Raw genomic sequence first — 26175 nt, 5'->3', positions numbered from 1 at the left:
ATATATATATATATATATATATATATATGCATATATGTATATGCATATATGTATGCATATGTAGGGAGAGAGAAGGAGAGAAGCTAAGAAATTTTCTTAAACAGGAAAGAGTACTACGAAAATATATATATTGACTTAGGTAAAACAAACTAATCCAGATTTATAAAATGACTGCGAAAAGCATATATTATATAGAAAAGTTGAAGTCGCTTATACGACAGAGTTCAACAGATGAAACCGTTCATTTTGTCAAGTATTCTCAGTTTGAGAATGAGAAAGAGCTCACAGAAATATTTGACGATAAAAAAAAATTCGGTAGCATCACAGAGGAAAGCAATGGTACTGCATCGATCTCCGATGTAAAAGATGGTAAACAGACTTTAGGAAGTCCGCACCAAACTCCTGTTATGGACGCAGTGGATGCTAAATTAGAAAGAAACCGAATCACATCCTGGCAGGCTGGTTGGAATGTGACAAATGCTATTCAGGTAAGAGCATCACACTTTTCTACTTTCTCTACTTTCTCCAAATATTTTACAATTCCAATATTTTATGAATCTTTTATATTGCATTATAACAGGTGCTTTGTCGTTCTTGTAGTTATTTTTCATTCATTAAGACACCTGAGAACACAAGCACCACTTCAAACACACACACATGCGTACACACACATACACACACATGCACACAAACACACACACCGACAAACAAGGAAATACACACATATATGTATGTATGTACATATATCGAGAGAAAGAGAAAGAGAGAGAAAAAGAAAGAGAGAGAGAGAGAAAGAGAAAGAGAAAGAGAAATAGCTGATTCAAACTACGCTCAGAAATAATACTGAGATTACAACCATAAATGTGTGTGTGTTTGTGTGTGTGTGTGTGTGTGTGTGTGTGTGTGTGTGTGTGTGTGTGCGTGTGTGCGTGTGTGAGAGAGAGTGTGTGTGTGTGCGTGTGATTTGTGTCTCACTGATGGAGTATTATTCATTTATTTATTCATTTATTACCCCTGCCTTAGCGAAGGCAGGGGTATTGTTTTCAGTCGTGTTTGTTTGTTTGTTTGTTTGTTTGTTTGCCAGTGGACAAGATATCTCAAGAGCTGCTGGATGGATTCAGATGAAACTTTCTGGGATGTTTGAGCTCGTGACTGGCACGAACTGATTGCCTTGGCGGGGAGTTGCGCTCTCTGAGTTCTCTTGTTTATTTAATTATGTATTTCAGCCAACCAATAATGGAAGGGGAGTTCGTTCTGCAATTATTTAGGAATAGCATACTTACACGTTTCAGAGAAGATTGCAAAGCCACATCATCAGTCCAGAATTAGTGGGTCTGCGTGCTCACCTTTAAACACATAATCAGAAACAATAGTAAGTTTACATTAAATAAGAAGGCAATACACCGACAGCTATTCTTCTCAAGCTTGAAAATGTTTGGAATCTTTATCAATTTAATAGATAAGTATCATTTTAGCAATATAAAATGATATTAAATACTTTTGCAGAGGCTCAGAATATAAATGCCAGTGGTGACATACATACATACATACATACATACATACATACATACATACATACATGCAACCAGAAAGGAGAAAGCTGATTCGAAGACTACAGATCCAAGCCATCAATGGTACTGTAAAAATCTGTAAAACTTTCCAGAAGTTTATCATTTAAGTATATATGAGCATATCTAGTCATGCAATTATATGCATGAGAATACATACATGAAACAAAACATACAGATCTTCACATATACATACAAAAATACCCTATTGACGTTGTTGAAATTCGAATGAAGGTGCCTTGAATATAGATTAGAAACCGGCTCTGTTTCTATTGGCAAGAAATCTTGATAAAAAATGAATAATGACATACATACATACATACATACATACATACATGCCAAACAAATGATGTGATAACCGATGAACAGGCATGAAGTAAAAAAGCATCCGGAACTGTGCTGAACAACTCGTCTTCAGCAAAGCTGTCCTGTCGAAGCAGCATGACTGTAATCTCTTAACGGTATGGTTAGACTACAAGAAGGAGTTCGACTCTGTACCTTACTCATGGGTGACAGAATCACTACACTTTGCCAGAGTACCAGCTGCTACTGTAAATGCCGTTGAAAGACTGACTGCAACATGGTCCATACAGTTATCCTTGACAACTACTAAAATAACACCTATTGTTACAAACAGAATTAAGCTAGCAACAGACATATTCCAGTGTGATAGTTTATTTGTAATGCTGTTTGTACTGGCAGTGAATCCCTTCTCAGCCCTGTTAACGAAATGCCAAGGCTGCATGCTGAGATATGCAGAGAAGAATAAAATTAATGTCACCTTAAACATATTTTGTTGATGATACAAAGTTATATGTTGGTAATATAACCAACATCAAGAGACAATTAGAACTAGTCACAACTTTCTCACGAGATATAGCAATAAAGTTTGGGCAAGATAAACGCTCATACATGATAGGTAACCGAGGAAAAATTGTCTACCAGGCAGAGAACATGTTCATCAACGGCTTGTCAATCTCCCCTCTCTCAAATGATGAAAACTACAAATATCTCGGAACTGATGAGAATGTTGCGTACATTGATGCTGACTAAAGCTAAAATAATAAAAGAGTACTTCTGCAGACTTCAGATAATGTGAAACTCAGAGTTGTCTGCATTTAATAAGACCATATTTTACAATGCTTTTCAGTACCAGTGCTAGTACTAACATTTGGGATATTGGAATGGACACTCGATGAAATACGTAGCTTGGACATCAAAACCAGAAAGGAACTGACCACCACTGGCAATTTCTAAATTAACAGTGACTCCGATAGGATTTATGTGAGACAAGGTGGTGGCCGTAGAGGCATGAGATCAGTTGAAACAGACTTTGAATGTCGTATTGTATCACTCAGACTATCAGCTGAGCGGTAAAGAAATAAGTATATTCCCTGCATACTCAATAGCGAGAACAACAGCACCTTCAGAGTTGGAGTACAATTGTGCAGGTACTCTGAGACTACAACTGTTTCGTGCGACCCAAAGGAAACTGAACTGGTCCACCTAAACAGAGGTTTGGAGGAGAAGCAAGCATCATACCAATAAAAACCAATGCATGGATGCATATCCCGTAAGCTAGAGGGAAACAGCATCATTGACAGGATGAGTAGCCTCTCCTGGACATGCGATAGATACGTTATATCGCACCTAGAGGGATATGCTTTCACTATCCAAGAACAGGAAATAGCTACTAAATAAAATACCTGATAAACGTGTGGGTCAAAGGTACCACCAAACCACGTTGTGATAAAAAAAAATGTCGACTCTGCTATACCAGTGTGGAAGGTATCACCTGCATCATCAGCATCTGCCCCCAAATGTCTACAACATACTTACCTGCCCCTGAGACATGATATAGTTGCAAAGACTATTTACATTGCTATCCGTAGAGAGGACTGCTCTGGCATCAAAGACATATCAGAACCAGTAAGTATTGATACCTTTAAAAACCAGGAATATCAGAGGAGAAACCCAATAAGAACATCGATTCGGTGCAAACATAACAGATCTGATATTGCTCTGTGAAATAGGGAACAAAGGTCATGCACTTCTCTGGATGTCAGCTGCCCGGTGGATGGGAATGTACAATCAAAAGTCCAGAAAAAAGAGAATATTTATGGCAAATTAATGCAGAATTTACAGATCTTGTACCCTGACTATGAATTCTCATCATAGATGCATTAGGTTATGTACCGACAAATTTGCACAAGAACCTTGAAAGAGCGAAAGAAACTGACGCAGATTTTCGAAATCCACTCTATTCGTAGCACAATGAAGATTTGTGAGACATTGCAAAAATTCTCCATCTGAGATTCTTTTGTGAATAGATTCACACACCTGAGTGTACGCATCGACAGTTGAACCAACACACTAACTCAACCACATGTTTACAAACACGGGGAACTCTCTTAACTCAAAATGTCTTCTAATTTTTAATTCCATGTTATTCATATTTTTTTGTTGACATCAATTCTTATATTTCTTAAATGTAATCACTAAGAACTTTTACTTAGTTTCATTTTGTTGTTTTTTCTCTGTCTCTACTATTCTTTATTTTCTAGATTGTTAATGTTAAATATATGAGTTTTTAATTCATTCTTTTATATTTAACCTTCTCTTATACCAAAATCATCTCTTATTTACTTTTTAATATCTTACTAAATTTCCGCTCCCTTCTATAGAAAACCGTTTTATTAATCCTATTTTTATTCTTATTGTCTTCCATATCTTCATGCTTCGAAAATTGACTCTCTGCGTTTTGAAGTGTTATCTTGAGATATAAACATGGAATTCTTTTAACCTGCCGAGCAAGCTTATTGTCTGTATTAATTTTTAAATTATATATATATATTAATGCAGACATGTAACTAATTTATCATTTATTATAAAATATAAAATAAATTATTTATACATGTTTATTAAGCTGCGAAACAATTGTTGTTAAATATGAATATCCAAGGGTAAAATAAATTTTATCAAAGTATATTTCTCTATTTATAATTTTATTTCTGTATGTATATACTTATATACTTGTAGCTGTGAGTTAGTGTAAACATGTATACATGTCTGAATGCGCGTATGTGTAAAAGCCGAAATTTGGGTCAGTAAGTCTTTGTAAATGTATATATTTGTCATTATCATATATATATAAATCAACAACAACCAGTTACACTCTTCACTGCTATAAAAGTCTTTACAGTCCATTTTCTGAAAATGTTATTTGCCATCTTGGAAAGAATAGTTAGCAATGTATTGCCTTCTAAAGGTACATTTTCCAATTGTTTTGCTGTTTATATATATTCAAAAACAAGCAATAAACACTTCAATTCTGAAATTAACTTTAAAGATATGAATTTGTAATATTTACATCGAGCCAAACCTATGTAAGTTGGCTTTGAAATATTCGCTGAAACATGTGTAAGTATGGTATAAGTAAATAATTTCAGTGTTGTTTTCTTTTTTTTTTTTTTCTTATGTATTCTCAGCAATCTTTGTAACTATGGAGACCAGAAGCGAGACATTTGGACTTAATAACACGAATTCTCTTCACAGCCTTCTCTTTCAGAATATAAAGACTCATAGAGCTCTTAAAACTGGTTATATGTCATGCAGCTTAACTCATACTATATACATATGCAGGTAGGTAGGTAGGTAGGTAGGTAGGTAGGTAGATAGGTGTGTATGTCATTATTCAGTTTATTTCAAGATTTCTTGCCAATAGAGAAAGAACCGATTTCTAATCTAGATCCAAGGTTCTTTCATTGGGATTTCAACATCAACAACAGGGTATTTTTGCTTGTTTGTATGTATGTATGTATGTATGTATGTATGTATGTATGTATGTATGTATGTATGTATGTATGTATGTATGTGCAGATTTGTATGTTTATGTATGTATTCTCATACATATAGTTACATATCTAGACATGCTCATATATATTTAAATGATAAACTTCTGGAAAGTTTTACAGATTTTTACAGTTCCAGTGATGGATTGGATCTGTAGACATCGAATTAGCTTTCTCATTTCTGGTTTTGAGAAGCCTAATTTCTCAAGATTGGTATTTAGGCAGTGTGTTGCATATCTCAGGGCCCCAATAACTACAGGTATAAACCTGAACTTGTAATATGTATGTATGTATTATGTTCTATTCTACTTTTAATTATTTGAAGTCTTCTGTAAGTAAGTAGCTGCTTTCCTACAAAGATACAAAGCTCCATCTTTAGAACGTAAATATAAAAAATAATGTCACATTTTGCCCTTGAGAAAAGTCATGTATGTTTTACTCTTCCACTTACAGATTTTATTAGTAATATGTGTGTTAGCTGGTTGATTTCTTTTTCTAAAAACTCCTCCTTAGGCATTTACTAACAAAACCAATTAATGCGAATTTATAATTTGTGTATAGAAGTTGAAGTTCGAAGCAGTTGTCCGTAGTTACCCTCTTTCTCTTTGATTTTCAGATAGACATTCACATCAATAGGGCAACTAACAAACATTATTTTCCTTATCTGTCCCAAACAACGATATCCAGACTGTTATGAATCTGTTTCCACTTGACAAAAGTTTTTAAGAGGATGTTCAACTGATACCCTTCGTACTGATGTTTATGTATGTATTCAGTGACTTTGGGCATAAGATCAATGTTACCACCGGTGCTCTTGCTTATCGCTATTGAATCGCTAGCATTCACTCTCGGACTTTGCTTCAGCTAGGACTGTAGCTCTATCAGAGAGGCAAAGCAGAAACATGTGCCTCAAAAACGGTAACCACACTTATCCACCGTCTAAGAATGTATGTAGGTAACGCAGCCACTGTGTATACGGAACCCACCATGCAGAGGATGCTGACAATAGAGGGACTGCATGACCGATCGAAAAGGCCCCTCCTACAAAAGTTGAATATCAGTGGCTCCAAAGCACAGCAGTGAGGCAGGTAAATAATATAATAATGGAAGCAACGAAGAAATCTGCCATCTCTCGCCGAATCTCATAAAAAGCGTTTTCTCAACAAATTTTTGGAAGAGACTATACTGCATCATACCTCGTCCAAATTCTGGCTTGTCTTGGATGTCGAGATCTGAAATCAAACCCCAGGCAGTTTTACTGGCCCGTTAGCCTTGTGCCCAATAATGTTGTCCGCCGACACGGACCTACTTTTCCAGGTGCCGATCTCCAAATCCTCTGACTTGTCTGAACTCTATCGTATTTCTTGAGAACAGTGTCGACCGTTTCCACTTCAGTGTGACCATCACCACAATGGTGACGTCAACTGCATGCGCCGACACGGCCCTTCCGAATTGAAGTTCGTATAGATTGACGCATTTGTTTGGTTTCTCACCTCGGCTTTGTCACTTGGTAATATTTCTGATGAAGAAAACACTGTCGTTTTTGAGGGAAAGATGAGTCTATAACTATTTGTGCCTGCGCACTACCGTTTTTCTGTGATGGATGATGAAGGTATTGCTGGGAAGTTTCCTTTTGGGGTTGGTTTGAAATCAGGGTCTGTTGTTATTTTGGGGATACCTGTTGTTGTTGGATGTGTTGCTGTTGTAACGTTTTTTGTAGTTACTGCTGCTTCTGAAGCTGTTGATTCGATTTTTGTGGCTGCAATTGTTGATCGTTTTGCTTTGTTGCTGCTACTGAAGTTGTGGTCATTTTGCTGTTGTTCATATTGTTAGCGTTGTTGTTCTTCGTGAGCTGTCGGGAGCAGTGCGGGTCTGTTGCCTGATTTTTTTTTTTTTTTTTTTTTTGTGTGTGTAGCAGAAAGCCCCCGGATGAATATCCAGACCGCATAGGGTTTTTACTGTCAACCACTGCCGATAGCTGCGTATAATACCCAGGATTATCGCGTTGTTTCCAGATTATTTTGTATGGTCATTTCCATACCAATTCCTGAGCACCCGCGCTTCTGATGAAGCTTTTTCTGTGTGTTGGATGATCTCTTCATCATCACCTACTGTGTCACTATCAGCCACCATACGTCTCTTTCTGGCAGAACATCTTTCACTGTCACCTCTGCCAGTCTTCTCTCTGTATGGGAAGAAATTAAGAAACATTGTTCATATTTTAAAAAGGTGAGAGAGTGGGTGCTCGTCTCTTCTTCGGGAGTAAATCTTACATCTATTGTTCCAAAACGATTGCCACGAAACGCAAAAGTTTTGTGATTTGATATGCTTCTCGAGTATTTCCATCCTGTCAATGCGTCAAGTTTACAATAGAACCAGTCTTGGTGTTGATGTTTCTGCAACTTACAGTGCATTTGTAAACATTAATACTTTCCTTGATACTAACAAAAATGCGCATTAGCTGTTTTATTATACAATTTTCCTCGCCCTCATAAAGGATTCACCGTCTATCCGTTTAACTGAACTGTATTTAGTGCTATATTTAGCGATGGCTGTTGTGATTATGGTAGTGACAGTGTTGTCAATGTTTGTAATATTGTTATCCCTTACTTCATCGAAAATCATTAATGTAGTGGTGAGTGTGGTTATAGCAGAACGATACACCGTTGTTGCTGTTCATGTTGATTGTGCTGCTGATGAGGCAGAAGGTGACTTAGAGATTGGACCTGATGTAGTTGGCGTTGTTATTATTGCTCTTTACAATTTACCTTTCTTTTTTACCTTCTCTAGTTCTTCAGGGCAAATTACCTCCAGATGTCACTTGCTTCTACAGGTTAACAACTAAACCTTTTTGCCGTCTACAGCGGCTCTCAAAGGTTCTGCTCTTGCAATAAGGCATTGTTCCAGAATGGCCCTATTGCTTTCGAAGAGGTCATTAGTTCTTATAAATCCTTTCTGACCCCCTCCTAATCACACATCGTCCTTTGTCACACACTTTGATCACCTTCCAATCCTCTGATATTCAACAAACCAGAAGTCACAACCGTTGCCGGTACCCTTGACTGACACCACCCCGCCTGTATCTCTTTGGCCTAAATATTGGAGCATACCTGTAGGTGTGGATATGTACCTTAACCCCTTTAGCCTATATTTGGGCTGTGCTTTCAATATCAAAAATTATGCAAACGGGTTCATACATTCTTCCCTTCTCTAGAGAGACGGTTTGCACCACACATCGTATAACGAAGCTTCTTCCAGCTGTTCTTTTAAGGATTTGCTGATGGCTGAAATCCTTCTTCATTCTTTTTTTTCTTTTTTTTTTTTTTGGAAGACAGTTATAGATATTTTTATTCTTTTATTTGATTCTATATATAGTGGCCAGCAGAGAGAAGCCGTTTCGTGAAACATGTCTAGCTCTTACTGCTTCTTTCATATTTGGACATCGGGAATTGTTTAAAATAGCAGCAAAAGTGTTGTTGCATTGTGAAAGAACGGAAATATTTTTCGTTTGATAAAGAACGTGTGTATGTGACGGTGCTGCTGCTGCTGTTGTTGTTGTTGTTGTTGTTGTTGTTGTTGTTGTTGTTGTTGTTGTTGTTGTTGTTGTTGTTGTTGACAGCATTTTCACTCAGGTATTCAAAGTGGTTGTTAAAATATTTTCTTTTTATTCATGTTCAACATTAATATTTTGTTGCACAATTAAATTACAATTCTTTTTTTTTATTTATTTGTTGTTTGTGAAGTGCGTTATTCATTTTTAGTTTTCTTTTGAGAGGGTGTGGCTCGAAGGTTTTGAAACCAATTTCTTTGTATGCAAGCAACTTAAAGAATTTTTTCCTATGTTGTCTGTATACGGATAGACTTTGCGAGCAGTTTTTATAAAAACTATTCCATCTTTTAAAAATCCTTTACTACGAAGAGTGACTTGAAAATTCAGCAGTGAATAATAATATAATAATGATAATAATAATAATAATAATAATCATAATAATAATAATAATAAAGGAAAAAATGCTTTCTAATTGATGTATCAATACCAGCAGATGACGTTTCCCTAAAAGAAATGGAGAAACTTTCAAAATACAAAGACCTGGAAATAGAGGTAACTCGAATATGGAATCTAAAAACAGAAACAATACCTATCATAGTAGGCGCCTTAGGTATGATAAAAGGATATTCAGACAAATACATAACAAAAATACCAGGACTTACAAATATATATAACATACAAAAAATTGCACTACTGGGCACTGCACACATCCTACGCAAAACACTTTCAATACAGTAACCATAAGAGCACCACAGCAAACCACAGCACATGCCCAAGGCACACAGAGCTGCGCTCGGTTGTGAAGTGAAAGCACGTTATAAAAATAAAACTACTGAACAATAATAATAATAATAATAATAATAATAATAATAATAATAATAATAATAATAATAATAATAATAATAACAACAACAACAACTTCAACAACAACTAAAAAACTGGATGTTAAAACTCGTTGAAAATCACGTGAGGCGTAGTTTTATTGTCTCTCTCATCGAGCAAGCTATCACTGTTCCTTTCCTGTGTTTTATTAGAGATTTCACCTCTGTTTTCTGCTAAGAGATTACTTTTATCAGAAAGAACTGTATTTCCCATCGTTTCCTCTGCTGCTGTTTTCCAATACCCGTCTTTTGCTAGCTTCGAGCTCTACTTCTTTGAACCAACGACTTTCTTATTGCTCTAGCTTGATCACATAATCTCTGATCTGTGAGTTGAAACAATCCTCTTTCTCTCCATTGATCATACATACATTGTCGGTATGCCCTAAGATGAACACGATTTTCGTCTACGGGACTGCTCGGGTAGTAACACTCCATGACCACAGCATTGATTTGTTTGTTCCATCTACGCCGTGTCTGCTGGTTCCTTGCTGGATAACGACAGGCTGGAGTCGGACCAGTATCTCTGAGCCTGCAGAGTGTAACACTTTCACCATCAAAGGCTTCATTTTCATTACCGCCGTTATTCACAATATTTTGTTTTTTTATTGTCACTCATATGAGGCAGCGATTATCAGGTTGCGCAATTACCAGTGTTTCTCGTGTGACACCATCACTAGATTATCATCAGTCAGAGCATAGGGAGACTCCAACCGCTTCCTTTCATTATTATTATTATCATCACTATTATTATTTTCATTTTTTACGACTATTTGTCATTGTTAATATTTCCTCTGATCCGACATGAGTTTTGGCTAAATTATTATTATTATTATTACCATCATTATTATTATATCCATCTATTATTAAAAGGTATTTTTGAATGTTGTTTAGTTTCAACTTTTGTCTTGTACTTGAGATGATCATAAATATGTGAGTGTTTAAGGGAATAATAAGAGCAAGATAGACAGCTTGGTGAACAGAGATTAAATTTCACGGGTCTGTAAATAGATTCGGCAGATGGTGAAGAGATCAGCAACGGGCATTCCTGTGCGATAAGGAGACAAAAGCGGCCTCACACCCTTGCGGTCAGCAAATATCAAAAGTATTTACTACTATTAGCGATCAATGAGAGCGCTGATCTTGAATTTGAAATGAGCCAAGTCATCTTGGTCTATTTTTAATTACTGCTAGAAAAGATAGTTATATATATATATATATATATATATATATATATATATATATATATATATATATATATATATATATATATATATATATACTGATGTTCACCTCGTTGAATTTTTTAATTTCTGAATATTTTTTTTATTATTATTATTATTATTATTATTATTATTATTATTATTATTATTATTTTGGTTTGGTTCAGGTTCTGTTTTATTCCTAGTACGACTTATGTGGGTAGCAGGTCATTACCTGTAACCTTAGGTATCCACATGTTTTCAGTGGTCTTTCAAGTGCTTAGAGCTCTCCTGATAATCCTAGCTGTCCCTAAGAGACAAACTTTCTGAAGGAGATCTACCGGGCATTCTATTCCAATCTCCTTCGGGCGTTTCTCTATATCTTTGCTTACTCTTCCAGACGCACTAATTATTATAGGCACGACCTTTACTGTTCTCATGCTCAAAATTCTTACAATTTTAAATTTTAAGGGATTGTATATTTTTTTGTTTTTCACCCTCTTTCTTTACGATCCTGGAATCAAACAGGCATGATAGGTCGATCAGTAAGCAACTTCGCTCTTCCTTATCTATAATTGTCATGTCCGGTCTATTATTTTCTAATTTCTTGTAGTTTCTCCCGTAAATAATTTTTATAATCAACTGTTACAGTCGCACCAATCCCTAGTTCATTCTTACAAAACCTACTTGTCAACTCTTTGACCCAGCAGTAGAGAAATATAATTAAACTTCTAAGTGGAAGGGTTCCCCCTTCCAACCACGTGCCACTCCTAACGGTCACAGACACTCGAAATAATAATTAACGAAGCGGAGTTGCCATGACAGCAAACAGTTTCGAAATCCACTGTGAAGACAGTGGTTTAAAATCCATTGGCTAAAAATAACTTAAATGCTTCTTTGTTGCAAATTTTCCCAAATAATGACTACCATATTCGTTATTAGCATACAGAATTATATCAAAGTACATATTTTGAAAATTTTCTGATTAAAATTTGTGGTTGGAAGAAAACGAAGACCCAGAGCGGGTTGATGCTTTGGTGAACAGTCAACGGCTTTGGAGAGCATAAAGATTAAAGTTGTATTTGAGAAAAGGTTTGCCGACATAGAGGACTGGAAGCCATCTGAATATCGAAAAAGAGTTACTTGTATCATGATGACTCGCGCTGGATATTAAAATCCCGGCATCATGAGTGCTGCTCAATGCTCTGTGAAGACTGTAAAGTCTGTATGGCATGACATGGACAGCTGCAACGGAAACTTCGAAGCCATGCCAGCAGGAAGAGACACAGCAAGTGTTCTGACTGCGTCCGCACGTCGGGATTTTTATAACCGCCTGTTCGAAGGTTATAAAGGACACAGGTTCGTGTGTCACATAGCTAGCTAGAGGTGATGGCCTCTTGGAGCTAATCAACGGCAGCATTCGTCCTATTTTTTTGGATTGCCATGTTGGCTTGGCGATAACTATTAATATCCAGTACCGCTGCCGTAGTCTCCTTTAGAGAGACTTAGAAATATTAATATCTATCTACCTATCTATATATATGTATGTATGTATGTATGTATGTATGTATACATACTTACTTTTTGCTTTTAAACTGTACTTTTTCAAGTACATGATAAAATACTTTTAAAGCATCAAATAAAAAAAAAGTCAAATGGAAACATCGTCTGTTGTTACTGTGTTACCACCAGCCACATAAAACTGTTGTTTCCGATATAACATGCTTCCGCCTTACCATGAACTACATTGCATCTTCCGACATGCTTTAGTTATTCGTATGAAGTACAGTGTCATATTCTACACATGTTCTATTCCTTCAGTATATTTCCGAATGGGTATAAATTCTGATAGTGACTACGGAGAGTTATGGAATCCTTTTCTTTTTCTTTTTTGTGCCTCCTATATGTTTTGTGGATATGTTTTCTCTGTTTTTCTAACGATTCTTCTGGAGGAAGACCCTGTTGAGATCGACGTGGTTGTTTTTTCTTAAACAACTACAAGACGACTGCTTCGTAAAAATCATAGACTAGAAGAATGATGTTCTGGAGAGAGAGAAAACTGGGAAAGATTGGGGATGACGAGAATAGGTGAGATTATGTATTTTAAAAAACCTCCAAATACTTTTAGTACTTTTTATGTTCTTTGTATGTGCATTATATGTTTGTATTGGTGAATGCGATGGGTGGTCATTTTCCAAGTAATCGAATATTAGTGGTAAAAGGAAAGATATTGGATTTATTAAGTGTTACTCTAATTTTTGGAGCCTAGTTTCTAACTGATAGATGTGAGGTTGGAGAATTTTTTGCGATTGTATATATAAAATGTAGAAGAATGTTAGTGAGATGACATCTACAAATGAAGCTGTGTGTAAGTTTTGAAGATGTGTGTGAAGATCGTGTAGATGTAGGTCAAATTAATTGGTAAGAGAACAGGCCCATGTTGTGCCTCATGCAGGAAACAGTCAATATTCTATTTTGCTTCTTGAATTGGTCAATATTTTATTTTAAAGTGGGCAATCGGAAATGGAATCAAAAGCTTTGCGAATGTCGATGTTAGATAAAGCAGTGAGGTTGGTGTGAGGTTGTTATTATTATTGAAGCCATCATGTTTTAGTGTAAGATTTGTGAGTGTGGGAAGGGCTATAGTGATTTGAATAGGATAGATTCTGTTATAATTTTTAACGTCAACATAAGATGGTGATAAATATGTATGATGCTAGGCTTTTGATGGGATGTGGGAAAGTTGCCCAGCGAGATTCAAACTAGGAGATGCAACTAAACACCAAAAGGTGCTATACCCACTTCTATCACCTCCTGATTCTCACACAACCATAATAACGAGTGCTAACATGTGAAGAAGCCACAAATGTTTCAAGGAAATTTGTAGCCCATTTTATCGAACTCACAAACATAACTTATTAATCTCGTTGAAACTCAACCATTGAATGTTTTTAAGTGCAGTACGTTCAAGGGCATGACTTAGAATTGCAACACTACCATTTCTGCTGCTCCACCCTTTGCCTTAATAGCACACTGATTTGCGCCAGGGAATATAATGTCTGGTTTTCAAATATATAGGATATGTGAGGTTAAATATTTAGTACTAAGGACTTTTTCCTGATTTTTAAAGTTATTCATTTGATATTTTAATTAAAAATTATTATAAAGTACGAGAAAACATTCTGACAAATTATTCAGAAATTATGAGCACTTAAACAACATCCTTAATTTAGTCGTTAGAAGTAAATAACCAAATTAAATCTTGATTAATGAACTTGTTTACAAAAGCAGTGTACAGAGAAATGGTTTGTGAGAATTAAATATAAATAATACAAGATATCGAGAAGGAAATACAAGACGGCAAAAAAAGTCGGCTTAATGTTGTCGTCAGCTTTCTATCCATCATTTTTTTCCACTTAGTTATAATTCCAGATAAATTAACAGCTTGTGACTGACAGAAAGAATTAAGGTTCATAGGATGGAAGAATTGATTTTGTAAGAAATGTGCGAACGAAAGTAAAAACAGATAAAGTGATAAAACATTTGGAAATGGAGGAGAAATGAGAGAGTAAGTAAGGGAAATTGAAAACCAAACCGAATATCGGTCCTGAACAAAGGAATTGGTTCCTTCTGCAACTAAAGAGAAGAAAAAGAATACTACATGAATATAAAAAGCTTTCTTTTTCTGAAGAGCGAATAAAAAGTAAATTTAGATGGAGGAGAAGGAGGAGAGGAAATCAATAAAATAGAAAACAGAATGTTATAAGTGAGGAGAGTTAAGGCATTTAAATGTCTTGGAGAATGATGTAGGTGACATATTGAACGATAATTGCGCGATACTTTTGCTGAGATTTGTAACAGCTGCGCGATGAAAAATTACTCAAAGTATTAGCTGCAATATTTATTGACGCGAAATTCTGCAGCAAATGTCTATAGCTGCCCTTGTAGAAGAACCAACTGCCACAGCCGTTGCCGTCTATTTTTGATGAAGTGATAGTGAATGGGGTAATGAGGCAGAATAAAGAGATATTCTTACTTGACTGAAGAAAATACTCTTGGTAGAGAAAATATTATAAAACAATTGAAATTTCGAACACAATAATAAACAATAATAATGATTTCTTTTGCTAAATAGAAGTTATTTTCTCTAACAAGTATTTGCTTTACAGATAACGAAGGGGGTAAGGACCAATTAGAACCTCTGTGGGGTTTCAATTCATAATGCTAAGATATATATTATAATGATTTCTAATTATATTGGTTTTCTATGAACAGTTGTACATATGCCACAGATTATGCAAACTTGTTGAAAATTTAAGGAACGATTTAATCGTGATAGTTCAGTTGTCAAAAGAGTTTTATGTTAGATTTGGATTCTATTACATTAAAATACATTTAAACACCACATGGAAATTTCACGGTTATTTTATAAACTATAAGATTGCTTGCAGTTTATTGAGAACTATTTATAGGGGTGCAGCCTTTGGGCATAACATCTTTGAAAACAAACTCTTCGTCATACACTTGTTACCTCTTCTATTTTGACAGTTGTCCGTTATTATTGCATTTACGTCAAGAAGTGAACATGTTCTAGAAAGAGCTACATACTGATTCATAAATAAAGAAGACAACTTGCTTGAATGTTCATCCTTGTTTTTGACAACGTTAAACGGATTGGAAATTGTAAAATCAAAGGCAAATTGGCACTATTCGGGCAGAGTTTTGACCCGTGAAATTAAAACTTTTGATCCTGCACGTGCATTAATAATGCTTTCTGTTATAAGCACAAAGCCTGAAATTTTGTGGGATGGAGTTAGTCGATTACATCGTCCTCAATGTTCAACTGGTACTTATTTTATCGATCCCGAAAGAATGAAAAGCAAAGTTGACCTCGATAGAATTTCAATCCAGAACGTAAGGAATGAAATGCCGATAAACAATTTGCCTGGATAATGACTCTGCCAGCTTGCTGCCTTTGTTCGTGCAGTAATAATGAACGATGAGTGGAGGCGCAATGGCCCAGTGGTTAGGGCAGCGGGCTCGCGGTCATAGGATCGCGGTTTCGATTCCGAGACCGGGCGTTGTGAGTGTTTATTGAGCGAAAGCACCTAAAGCTCCACGAGGCACCGGCAGGAGATGGTGGCGAACCCTGCTGTACTCTTTCACCACAACTTTCTCTCACTCTTACTTCCTGTTTCTGTTGTACCTGTAATTCAAAGGGTCAGCCTTGTCACACTCTGTGTCACGCTGAATATCCCCGAGAACTACGTTAAGGGTACACGTGTCTGTGGAGTGCTCAGCTACTTGCACGTTAATTTCACGAGCAGGCTGTTCCGTTGATCGAATCAACTGGAGCCCTCGTCGTCGTAAGCGACGGAGGGCCACTAACGGCGTTATTGATACCGTTATTGCTGCTGATGATTACATTATTGTTGTTGCTGTTGTTGTCGCAGCTCATGCTGATGTTCGTGTATTTGTTGTTGCTGTGGACGTCGTTGTTCGTTTTGTTGTTTTCAGATTGCTTACTACACTGAAGGGGAACCGCCTCACATGAAGATTTGTTCGTGGACTGCAATGACTAAGGCGGTAAATGAATATATTTAACCCCTAAAACCACTTTTCCATTTAAGCTTGTATTGCCCATGCTATGGAAAATATTGCGGGACAGGTGAACACCCGCACCGTGATTAGAACGTTTAAAAACATTTTCAGTTGAAACACGGCTGCATCTGCAAAGGAAGTTACAATTTCAACGGCTGAAAAGCGGGGGGGGGGGACAATTTAGAAGACAAAGGCTTACCAACAATGTTTCAAGCGTGAGTTCCACATATGGTGCCAATAATAATAATCCTTTCTATTAAAGGCACAAGGCCTGAAATTTTGCGGGAGGGGACCAGCCGATTACATCGAACCCAGTGTTTCATAGGTACTAAATTTATCGACCCCCGAAAGGATGAAAGGCAAAGCCGACCCCGGCGGAATTTTAATTGAGAACGTAAAGACGGTCACAGTACCGCTAAGCATTTTCCCGAGCGTGCTAACGACTGTACCAGATCGCTGCCATAGAAGAAGAAGAAGAAGAAGAAGAAGAAGAAGAAGAAGAAGAAGAAGAAGAAGAAGAAGAAGAAGAAGAAGAAGAAGAAGAAGAAGAATTGGAAGAAGAAGAAGAAGAATTGGAAGAAGAAGAAGAAGAAGAAGAATTGGAAGAAGAAGAAGAAGAAGAAGAAGAAGAAGAAGAAGAAGAAGAAGAAGAAGAAGAAGAAGAAGAAGAAGAAGAAGAAGAAGAAGAATTGGAAGAAGAAGAAGAAGAAGAATTGGAAGAAGAAGAAGAAGAAGAAGAAGAAGAAGAATTGGAAGAAGAAGAAGAAGAAGAAGAAGAAGAAGAAGAAGAAGAAGAAGAATTGGAAGAAGAAGAAGAAGAAGAAGAAGAAGAAGAAGAAGAAGAAGAAGAAGAATTGGAAGAAGAAGAAGAAGAAGAAGAAGAAGAATTGGAAGAAGAAGAAGAAGAAGAAGAAGAAGAAGAAGAAGAAGAAGAAGAAGAAGAATTGGAAGAAGAAGAAGAAGAAGAAGAAGAAGAAGAAGAAGAAGAAGAAGAAGAAGAAGTAGAAGAAGAAGAATTGGAAGAAGAAGAAGAAGAAGAAGAAGAAGAAGAAGAAGAAGAAGAAGAAGAATTGGAAGAAGAAGAAGAAGAAGAAGAAGAAGAAGAAGAAGAAGAATTGGAAGAAGAAGAAGAAGAAGAAGAAGAAGAAGAAGAAGAAGAAGAAGAAGAAGAAGAAGAAGAAGAATTGGAAGAAGAAGAAGAAGAAGAAGAAGAAGAAGAAGAAGAAGAAGAAGAAGAAGAAGAAGAAGAAGAAGAACAACAACAACAACAACAACTCTGAAACTGCAAATTTGAGCAAATATAAGGAGTTGAAGACTTGCAAATTATAAGGAGTTGAGAAGGATCCAACATTACTAATAGTCATTGGAGTCACTTGGACTGATAACAAAAGGAGCAATCAGCTATCAAATTACTGGCAGCACTAAAATAAGTGAATTGCAAACGATCAAAAATAAGGAAATCTCGCATTTTTTTGCTTTGATTCCTTTCCATGTAAATGCAATCTTATTTCTTCGGTGTTATTGTTGTTTTTTTAACACACAGACATCAGTTTTTTTTTTTGTTTGTTTGTTTGTTTGTTTTTTTTTTTCGACTACATGGCATTTCACCTGTTAACATCTTCGGTGCAAAAATCTTGTTGTCGCTTGACGTTTTTGGATGATGAGACTTGTGTGTGTAGCTTGTATAAGTTTAAGCAAAGCCAAAACATAATGATAATAATAATAATAATAATAATAATAATAATAATAATAATAATAATAATAATAATAATGATGATGATGATGATGATGATGATGATGATGATGATAATAATAATGGTGATGATGATGATGATGATGATGACGATGATGATATGGTATTGACAGAAAAGAGTTGAATGCTCGATCCAAATTTCTTTTGCTTCTCAACTTTCTGTTCCATTCTTTGTTTACGTCTTATCACGTCTGAACATGTACTGAAGCATGAAATAGTTTCTATTTTCTAGTTCTACGGAATTATAGAAGTAAATGTATCAATTATGGCGCGGCAGATGTTTATTCTGCAGCTTCACTGCATTACTCTTTTTTTTTTTTTCTACATTACTACGTAATACCGGACTGTTTATCTGATGATCATCTTCATTTACATCACATTATTGCAAATATTTTGACACCTGCTTCAATACAGCTAATCTGATTGTCAGTGCCATTAACAGCTCGCAATTTATCACTCCCAATTTTGTGAATTGTTGTCACTCGAAACGATTTTCACCAGTTTCCTACTTCAACACTCACTATAAATGTATATGAATGGCTTTAGGATTAGTATGTTTATTTCCATTATTCTATCCGGTAGAAATGAAAGAACCAAGATATTTATAACTACTAACATAAATTTGTCATGTATTGAAAAAAAAGGGACACTAGTTGGAAAGCATGTTAAACTTACTTGAACACACACATTACTGAATGAAGAATATAACACACAAGTCTATAAAGTACGACAGCTGCTGCATGAATTGACTGGAAACATTATGAAGTTTATTTACATAGCATGGCATATAAAAGAAGAGGGGTGAAAGAAGAATGAAAGAGAGAGAGAGAGAGAGAGAGAGAGAGAGAAAGTGGAGAGGGAGCAATACTCGATTGGGGAAAGTAGCACAAAGAAATACGAAAAGGAAAGATAAATAAGGAGTCAATGAGCAAAGAAAAATAGTTGTGAGAAAGGTATAGGAATGAGTGACAGAGAAAGCAGAGACAGACAGAAAGCGAGAGAGAGAGAGAGAGAGAGAGAGAGAGAAGAGGAGCGTGAAGGAAGATTTTTATATGCAAAACGACCCAAGAGAATTGAAAGAATAAAAGAAAGATAAAATGAAATTTCAAGAAAAATATATATAAAAAAAAATGTAGAAAGTGTTAATGAAAAGGGAGAAACAACATTTACTTTAAAGGAAGTTACTAGAAACAAATATTTTTAAAAACCGTTATGGAAGCAGTGTATGCATATCAAGACGTTTAACTTGAATTAAGTACTCCAGCACTAAAGAACGCGATGCTACAAACAAAGAACGGTTCAGGATTTAGAGTGAATATTAGACAGAATATATAAAATGTGATACAAATCTCATGGTTAGAATCGGCTTTAACAATCTTTTTAAATATTAATTTGCTAGTGTTATTTTCAATACAGTTTATATTGTTTTGCCTTCGTAGTAAATTTAGATAAGATTTTAAATCGATGCAACATCACTGAGTACAATGAAATTAATAAAAAAAGAATATGATCATTTCGCTGGCCAATTTGCATCACAAAAACTTGTAAATAACACAACTCTATTTCCCTGAGACATACATTCCTCATCCACCGTCTCTGCTCTCAGATTACGCTATACGCCGGCGCCGTTTTGACTGGTGATGTCTGCATGTATGTGTGATCCACTTAAATGCAACAAAACCCTCCGGTTACTCCAACTTAGATTCTTTCTTTCTCGTTCCTGCTACCTCTAACGATTTCCGAATTCCTTCCAACAACTATCTCTTTCTTAATTGAGGACTTCAATGTCATTTAATTTTTCTCTGAAATCATCATCCTCACTGATTTCAATATATGCATCTCTTTCTAGTTATCGCACACCTCCTATATCGACACTATTGAACTCTTCTTGCAGTCTCTGTTTATCAATTATCATCAACATTTCCAAATTGCTTACGAGATATTAGGCTTCCCTCTTGGAGCCAGACAATTTTCTACAAAACGGAGTCTCGTTGTAATACTGTTCACTTGCCTTGAAGTGATGCATTGAATTATATTCTAGGCTGCATCCTATATATATAGCAGACTTCCGCACAGTTTCTGTCAACAAAATTCATTCAAAAGGCATTGGTCAGCTTATGCTTTAGAAGAAGGTTCTTACCCAAAAGTACGCGAAGTGGGACTAAACCGAAAACTTGTGTTTGTTGGCACTCCATCGCTTACGACGTCGAGGGTTCCAGTTGATCCGATCAACGGAACAGCCTGCTCGTGAAATTAACGTGCAAGTGGCTGAGCACTCTACAGACACGTGTACCCTTAACGTAGTTCTCGGGGAGATTCAACGTGACACAGTGTGACAAGGCTGACCCTTTGAATTACAGGCACCACAGAAACATGAAGTAAGAGTGAGAGAAAGTTGTGGTGAAAGAGTACAGCAGGGTTCGCCACCACCCCCTGCTGGAGCCTCGTGGAGCTTTAGGTGTTTTCGCTCAATAAACACTCACAACGCCCGGTCTGGGAATCGAAACCGCGATCCTATGACCGCGAGAGCGTTGCCCTAACCACTGGGCCATTGCGCCTCCACACACCGGAAACTATATGGTTGAAAAAGAGAGACTCTGAAGCACACAGCCTTGCTTGTGTCTGTTCATCACTTATTTGAAATCATGCATGTACAGTTTGTGTCAAATGAAAAGAGCAAAGCACAATCAGTGCCTTGACCTAAGATTAATACGATTTCAAACAAGAATGAGGCATGCTGATAGAAAGAGGGGGGTGTTTCGAAGAGTAGATATAATATACGCGTGAGCAGAGATATCATACGGGTGTGTAACCACGTAGATCTGGCTTGATGTACTACAAGCTACTCAGATTTTTTGTCCTCTCCAATATGTTCTTTGTTCGTTTTATTTTTGTTTAAATGTATGCAAGAAAATTTAGAACTGCTTAGAATATTACTTAAAATGGGCTATTGGTTTCGAAGGAAGAATTGACAGTCTTTAATGGATATGTGGACGTTTCTAAGAATGAATGGAATTAGTTCGATAAACGATAATAGTACTGCCTTAGTCAAAAACCAATTGACTGACATAAGTAGGAGTTGAGGGTTGATGAGGAGAAGTTAGTATTGAATAACAGAAAATAGAGATGTAGAAAAGAAAAAGAGGGAAAGGATATGTTTTTAGAAGTACAGCATAGATTTGTTGAGCTTAGGTTTTTTTCTTTTTTCTTTGACATTTAATAACTAATAAATTTACTGATCTGACAAAATTAATACTATATTTTCCTTAATGCTATATGCTATTACATATATACTTCCAGCTCCCTTTCAACACCGATTTCTTTTAATTCTCTACCTAGTCTCACCCAACCCCTTATCAGTTTGCTTGACACACGCTATACGTTGACACAAATATCCATTATTACCAATCTTTAAGTCGAGAAATTAATATTGGCTTCCAGCTGTTACAGCAAGACAAGAAAGTTGTTTGCAAATCGATATCTTTAATTTGATTGGTCAGTGGTAGAAACAGGGATGGAACAAATATTTGATCAATAAATGAAGAGAAAATATCTTCAGGCCAAGATTAATTGAAGAATAGCATTAGTCGTTAAGGAGATATTCACATCGGAGTTGAGTAGATCAACTGGGATCAATGTCGTATTCTGTGGTAACTGTCATTCTTTATCAGGATTCTCTAGCATAGTAGTAGTAGTAGTAGTAGTAGTAGTAGTAGTAGTAGTAGTAGTAAGAGGAGGAGGTCCAACAAGAAGGTAGTAGGAAAACGAGGAGAAGATTTGCACCAATAGAACTAAAAATATTGTTGTTTGTAGTGTTGGATATTATCGGTATAGTAATTTATGTCACTATGTACTTATAAGATACAATACCAACGTGACGAGCGAGAAGTGGGAAGCTGTGAGTCTCATGACGTTCTGCAGAGAAATAGACACGAAGGTGAAACGGTTTAATCTAAATAGCGGATTTGAATAATAGTCTAGTTCGCTGGATCGTCCCCTAAGCATAGATATGTAGTCAAATATAATTGTGGTAGAAAAGTGGTGGGAAATGGGATGTTTATGCCTTTCGAATTGACGCCAAAAATGTGATATGGCTCCAAGTCAGAAATTTTGCAAGTGACAATAACATAATAATAACCTAGTAAAAAAAAAATAGGGATTTGTAGAATTAACACACGTCCACAACTTGGTGGGGAGAATAATCCACTGAATTGTCTGTAGTTCTGGAATAGAACTTATTTTATATTAAAAGCAGCGATTTGGAAAATTTGGTTTTGTGTTTTTTACTATCACGGCGGCATATACGAAAAAGATTTCTACGACTAATATAGTTGTTGTTGTTGGCATTCCGTCGCTTACGACGTCGAGGGTTCCAGTTGATCCGATCAACGGAACAGCCTGCTCGTGAAATTAACGTGCAAGTGGCTGAGCACTCCACAGACACGTGTACCCTTAACGTAGTTCTTGGGATATTCAGCGTGACACAGTGTGACAAGGCTGACCCTTTGAAATACAGGTACAACAGAAACAGGAAGGATGAGTGAGAGAAAATTGTGGTGAAAGAATACAGCAGGGTTCGCCACCATCCCCTGCCGGTGCCTCGTGGAGCTTTAGGCGTTTTCGCTCTATAAACACTCACAACGCTCGGTCTGGGAATCGAAACCGCGATCCTATGACCGCGAATCCGTTGCCCTAACCACTGGGCCATTGCGCCTCCACACGACTAATATAGACACGATAGATAAACATCCAGAAGTAAAATCACTCACAATATAATCGAACAGCCTGTACTTTTTTGTCGAGTACAGAAAATCTATTCACTAAAAATATCGAGTAAGCTCACGTTTGTTGCGTTTTGCATATAATAATCGCAAGTTTTTGTATATTCATATCAAGTGGAAAGACGGAAATACTGACGATTCGAGAAAATTATCTCTTCAGAGAGAATGTCTTTTACATTCGTGGCAGCACTGAAAAATTAAGCCGATCGTCTGCCAAACAAGTAGGGTGATATGGTTAATATAATCCATACACGATAAATGATCTCGATATCTGGGACTATAAAAAATCTGCAAGACCTTAAGATTTAAAGGGTGATGAACAAAACAAGATGCTTTCCTTCACAACCTTGCCACCAAGTGGGTGGCCGGTCAAAGTTTATTCTAAATTAAAAAGAGAAGCAGAACATACATACATACATACGTACATACATACATACATACATACATACATACATGTGATCTGGAAATCACAATAAGTATTGCAGGTGGAAATATCTTAAAAATAGTCTTTCATAATCTGAATGACGTCATCAGTCTTCATTCTAAAGAGTCTGCGAATGTTGTCACGCTGTTGAGAAAGAATCGGTGAACTAGTAAGATCCGAAAGCATTTCAATGAGAAGTTTCGGAGCGTTGATTTTTAAGAATGCATCCTCCACGTTGGACAGATTTGTCTATCCAAAACAATCCAAGTAAAACAAAACTAATTAAAAGACCCACGGCTTCAAGACAGGACAGATTGTCTATTCAAAACAATCCAAGTAAAACAAAACCAATTAAAAGACCCACGGCTTCAAGACAGGACAGATTGTCTACCCAAAACAATCCAAGTAAAACAAAACCAATTAAAAGATCCACGGCTTCAAGACAAGACAGATCAAATACTATATCTCTAATATTAACTCTAAATGCTTCTTTGAAGCTCCATACTATATTTTTTCTCATTCCCCAGCTCACACGGAACAATAAAACTTGGACTGTAAAATTTTGGACTGGACATTTAAGTAAATTAAGAAAACTTACTACGTAGTAGTCATTTATTTTGATTCCTCTACATTGGACTGGCTTACGTTTCTGACGTCTTTCCGAGTGAACGATTTCGAGTAAGATCTACCCAAGACAAGGAAATGTTACCCATATTTTCCTAGAAAGATACATCTTATTTCTTTATTGCCCACAAGGGGCTAAACATAGAGGAGACAAACAAGGACAGACAAAGGAATTAAGTCGATTAGATCGAACCAGTGCGTAACTGGTACTTAATTTATTGACCCCGAAAGGATGAAAGGCAAAGTCGACCTCGGCGGAATTTGAACTCAGAACGTAACGGTAGACAAAATACCGCGAAGCATTTCGCCCTGGCGTGCTAACGTTTCTACCAGCTCGCCTAGAAAAATACATCTATGTCGTTATAAATATGTCTAATCACTTCAAAAGAGCGCAAAGTATTTGTATACATATTAGGTTTTATCTTTCAGTAACGTTGAAAATACACATTTATTGAATATTCATGCTACTCTACACATTTGTTTCAATTTTTGCATCTGTTATGATCATTCATCCGTCATATGGTCTTATAGTGTTTTAGTGAGGTGCTCATTCATCCACACGCAACTCAAAAAGTATAAACACAATATATCTAGTTCGGTCATAACATACCTGAAGCAACGAGAACTCGACAATGAATGAAGACGGAAAGATTGATCAAGTGATTAGTCAAGTAATCGATTAGTAAACTGGTTAATTATTTAAGTAATTTACTAATAACAATTGTTTCTAATTTACGCTCAAGAATAGCAATTTTTGAAGGTATATAGTACTTTATTTTATCGACCGTGAGATTTAAAGACAAAGTTGACTTCGGTGGAATTTCTAACTTAGAACGTGAAGAGTCTGAAAAAATATGCAGGCATTCTGTCTAACACTCTAACCATTCTGCAATTCCCCGTCCGCAAGCTGATTAATGATAACAGTTTTTGATTTAGGCACAAGCCCAACACTTGTGACTGGGGAGCTTATTATATAGCATCGATCCTAGTACTTTAGTACTTTAATTTTACCGCCCACACCCCATGAAGGGCAGTTGGCTAAGCAGACGTCGACAGGATTTGAAAGCAGAACGTAAAAAGCTGGAGGAAATACCACAAGATATCTGTCCGATGCTTGAACGATTCTGACTAATAAAAATCCTTTCTCCAATAGGCACAGGGCCTGAAATTTGGGTGAGGACCTGAAATAGTTGATATAGACCCCAGTGCTCAAATCATCCTAAAAGGATGAAAGACAAAGTCAACCTTGGTGGGATTTGAACTCAGGACGTAAACACGAACAAAAGCTGCTGAGCATTTTATCCGGCGTCCTAGCGATTCTGCCAGTTCGCCGCCTTTAACTGACAAAAAAAAAAAAAAAAAAAAGAAGGAAGAAATAAAACAGAGCCAAAGTGTTCGGATTTGTTAGCAGAATGGCAGGAAGTATATTCCCATAAATTATAGATACAATTACAGATAGCCGAAATACCCCCATGTAAAAGAGCGTCAGGTTGGAATTTGCTGGTTCAATCCCGAGGTTTGGTTTATCGATGAAGTTCTCTTTTGTTCTTGAAATTATTACTTAAAAAAAACTCTTGTTTGATTTACTCAGTTAAGGAGGGGCGATAGCTGGGGAGGGTTTTGGTCACATATATGCATATTGTTGTATAATCATCATTATAATAACATGCATTCTTTTATTATCAAAGACTCGGATAATCAAATGTTCTGCAGCCAAATTCTAGTGTTCCGTTATTGATTTTTTTCTTCCGAGAATATTTTGTTGATTAGCAGATGTTTGAACAGCTCCATTACTTCTTTTACGAGTAGATTATTCATTTGCATTTGCAATCGTTCTGTGATTGCCAAGTACAATGGTCCGGTTAGTTAAAAAATCTTTTGAAAATCATATGAATTGCTTCAGCGTACAACAGTTGACGAAAAAATCTTCAGTTACACTCTTC

The 26175-nt window shown here is 36.4% G+C and overlaps 1 protein-coding gene across 2 annotated transcripts in view; it reads left to right on the top strand.

The window, feature by feature from the left end:
* The first annotated feature begins 12 nt into the window (after positions 1-12).
* The window catches only part of LOC106881389 (vesicular inhibitory amino acid transporter), a 45808-nt gene continuing 19645 nt past the window's right edge, over positions 13-26175 (top strand). For both annotated transcript variants that reach the window (XM_014931765.3, XM_014931763.3), the window contains exon 1: positions 13-488. In XM_014931765.3, the coding sequence (XP_014787251.1) occupies positions 168-488 (321 nt within the window). In that variant the 5' untranslated portion in view covers positions 13-167. The remainder of the gene's footprint in view (positions 489-26175) is intronic.

The sequence above is a fragment of the Octopus bimaculoides genome, chromosome 10, assembly GCF_046866305.1.
Source record: "Octopus bimaculoides isolate indiv1 chromosome 10, ASM4686630v1, whole genome shotgun sequence".
NCBI lineage: Eukaryota > Metazoa > Mollusca > Cephalopoda > Octopoda > Octopodidae > Octopus > Octopus bimaculoides.
This window is presented reverse-complemented; position numbering and strand designations above follow the sequence as displayed.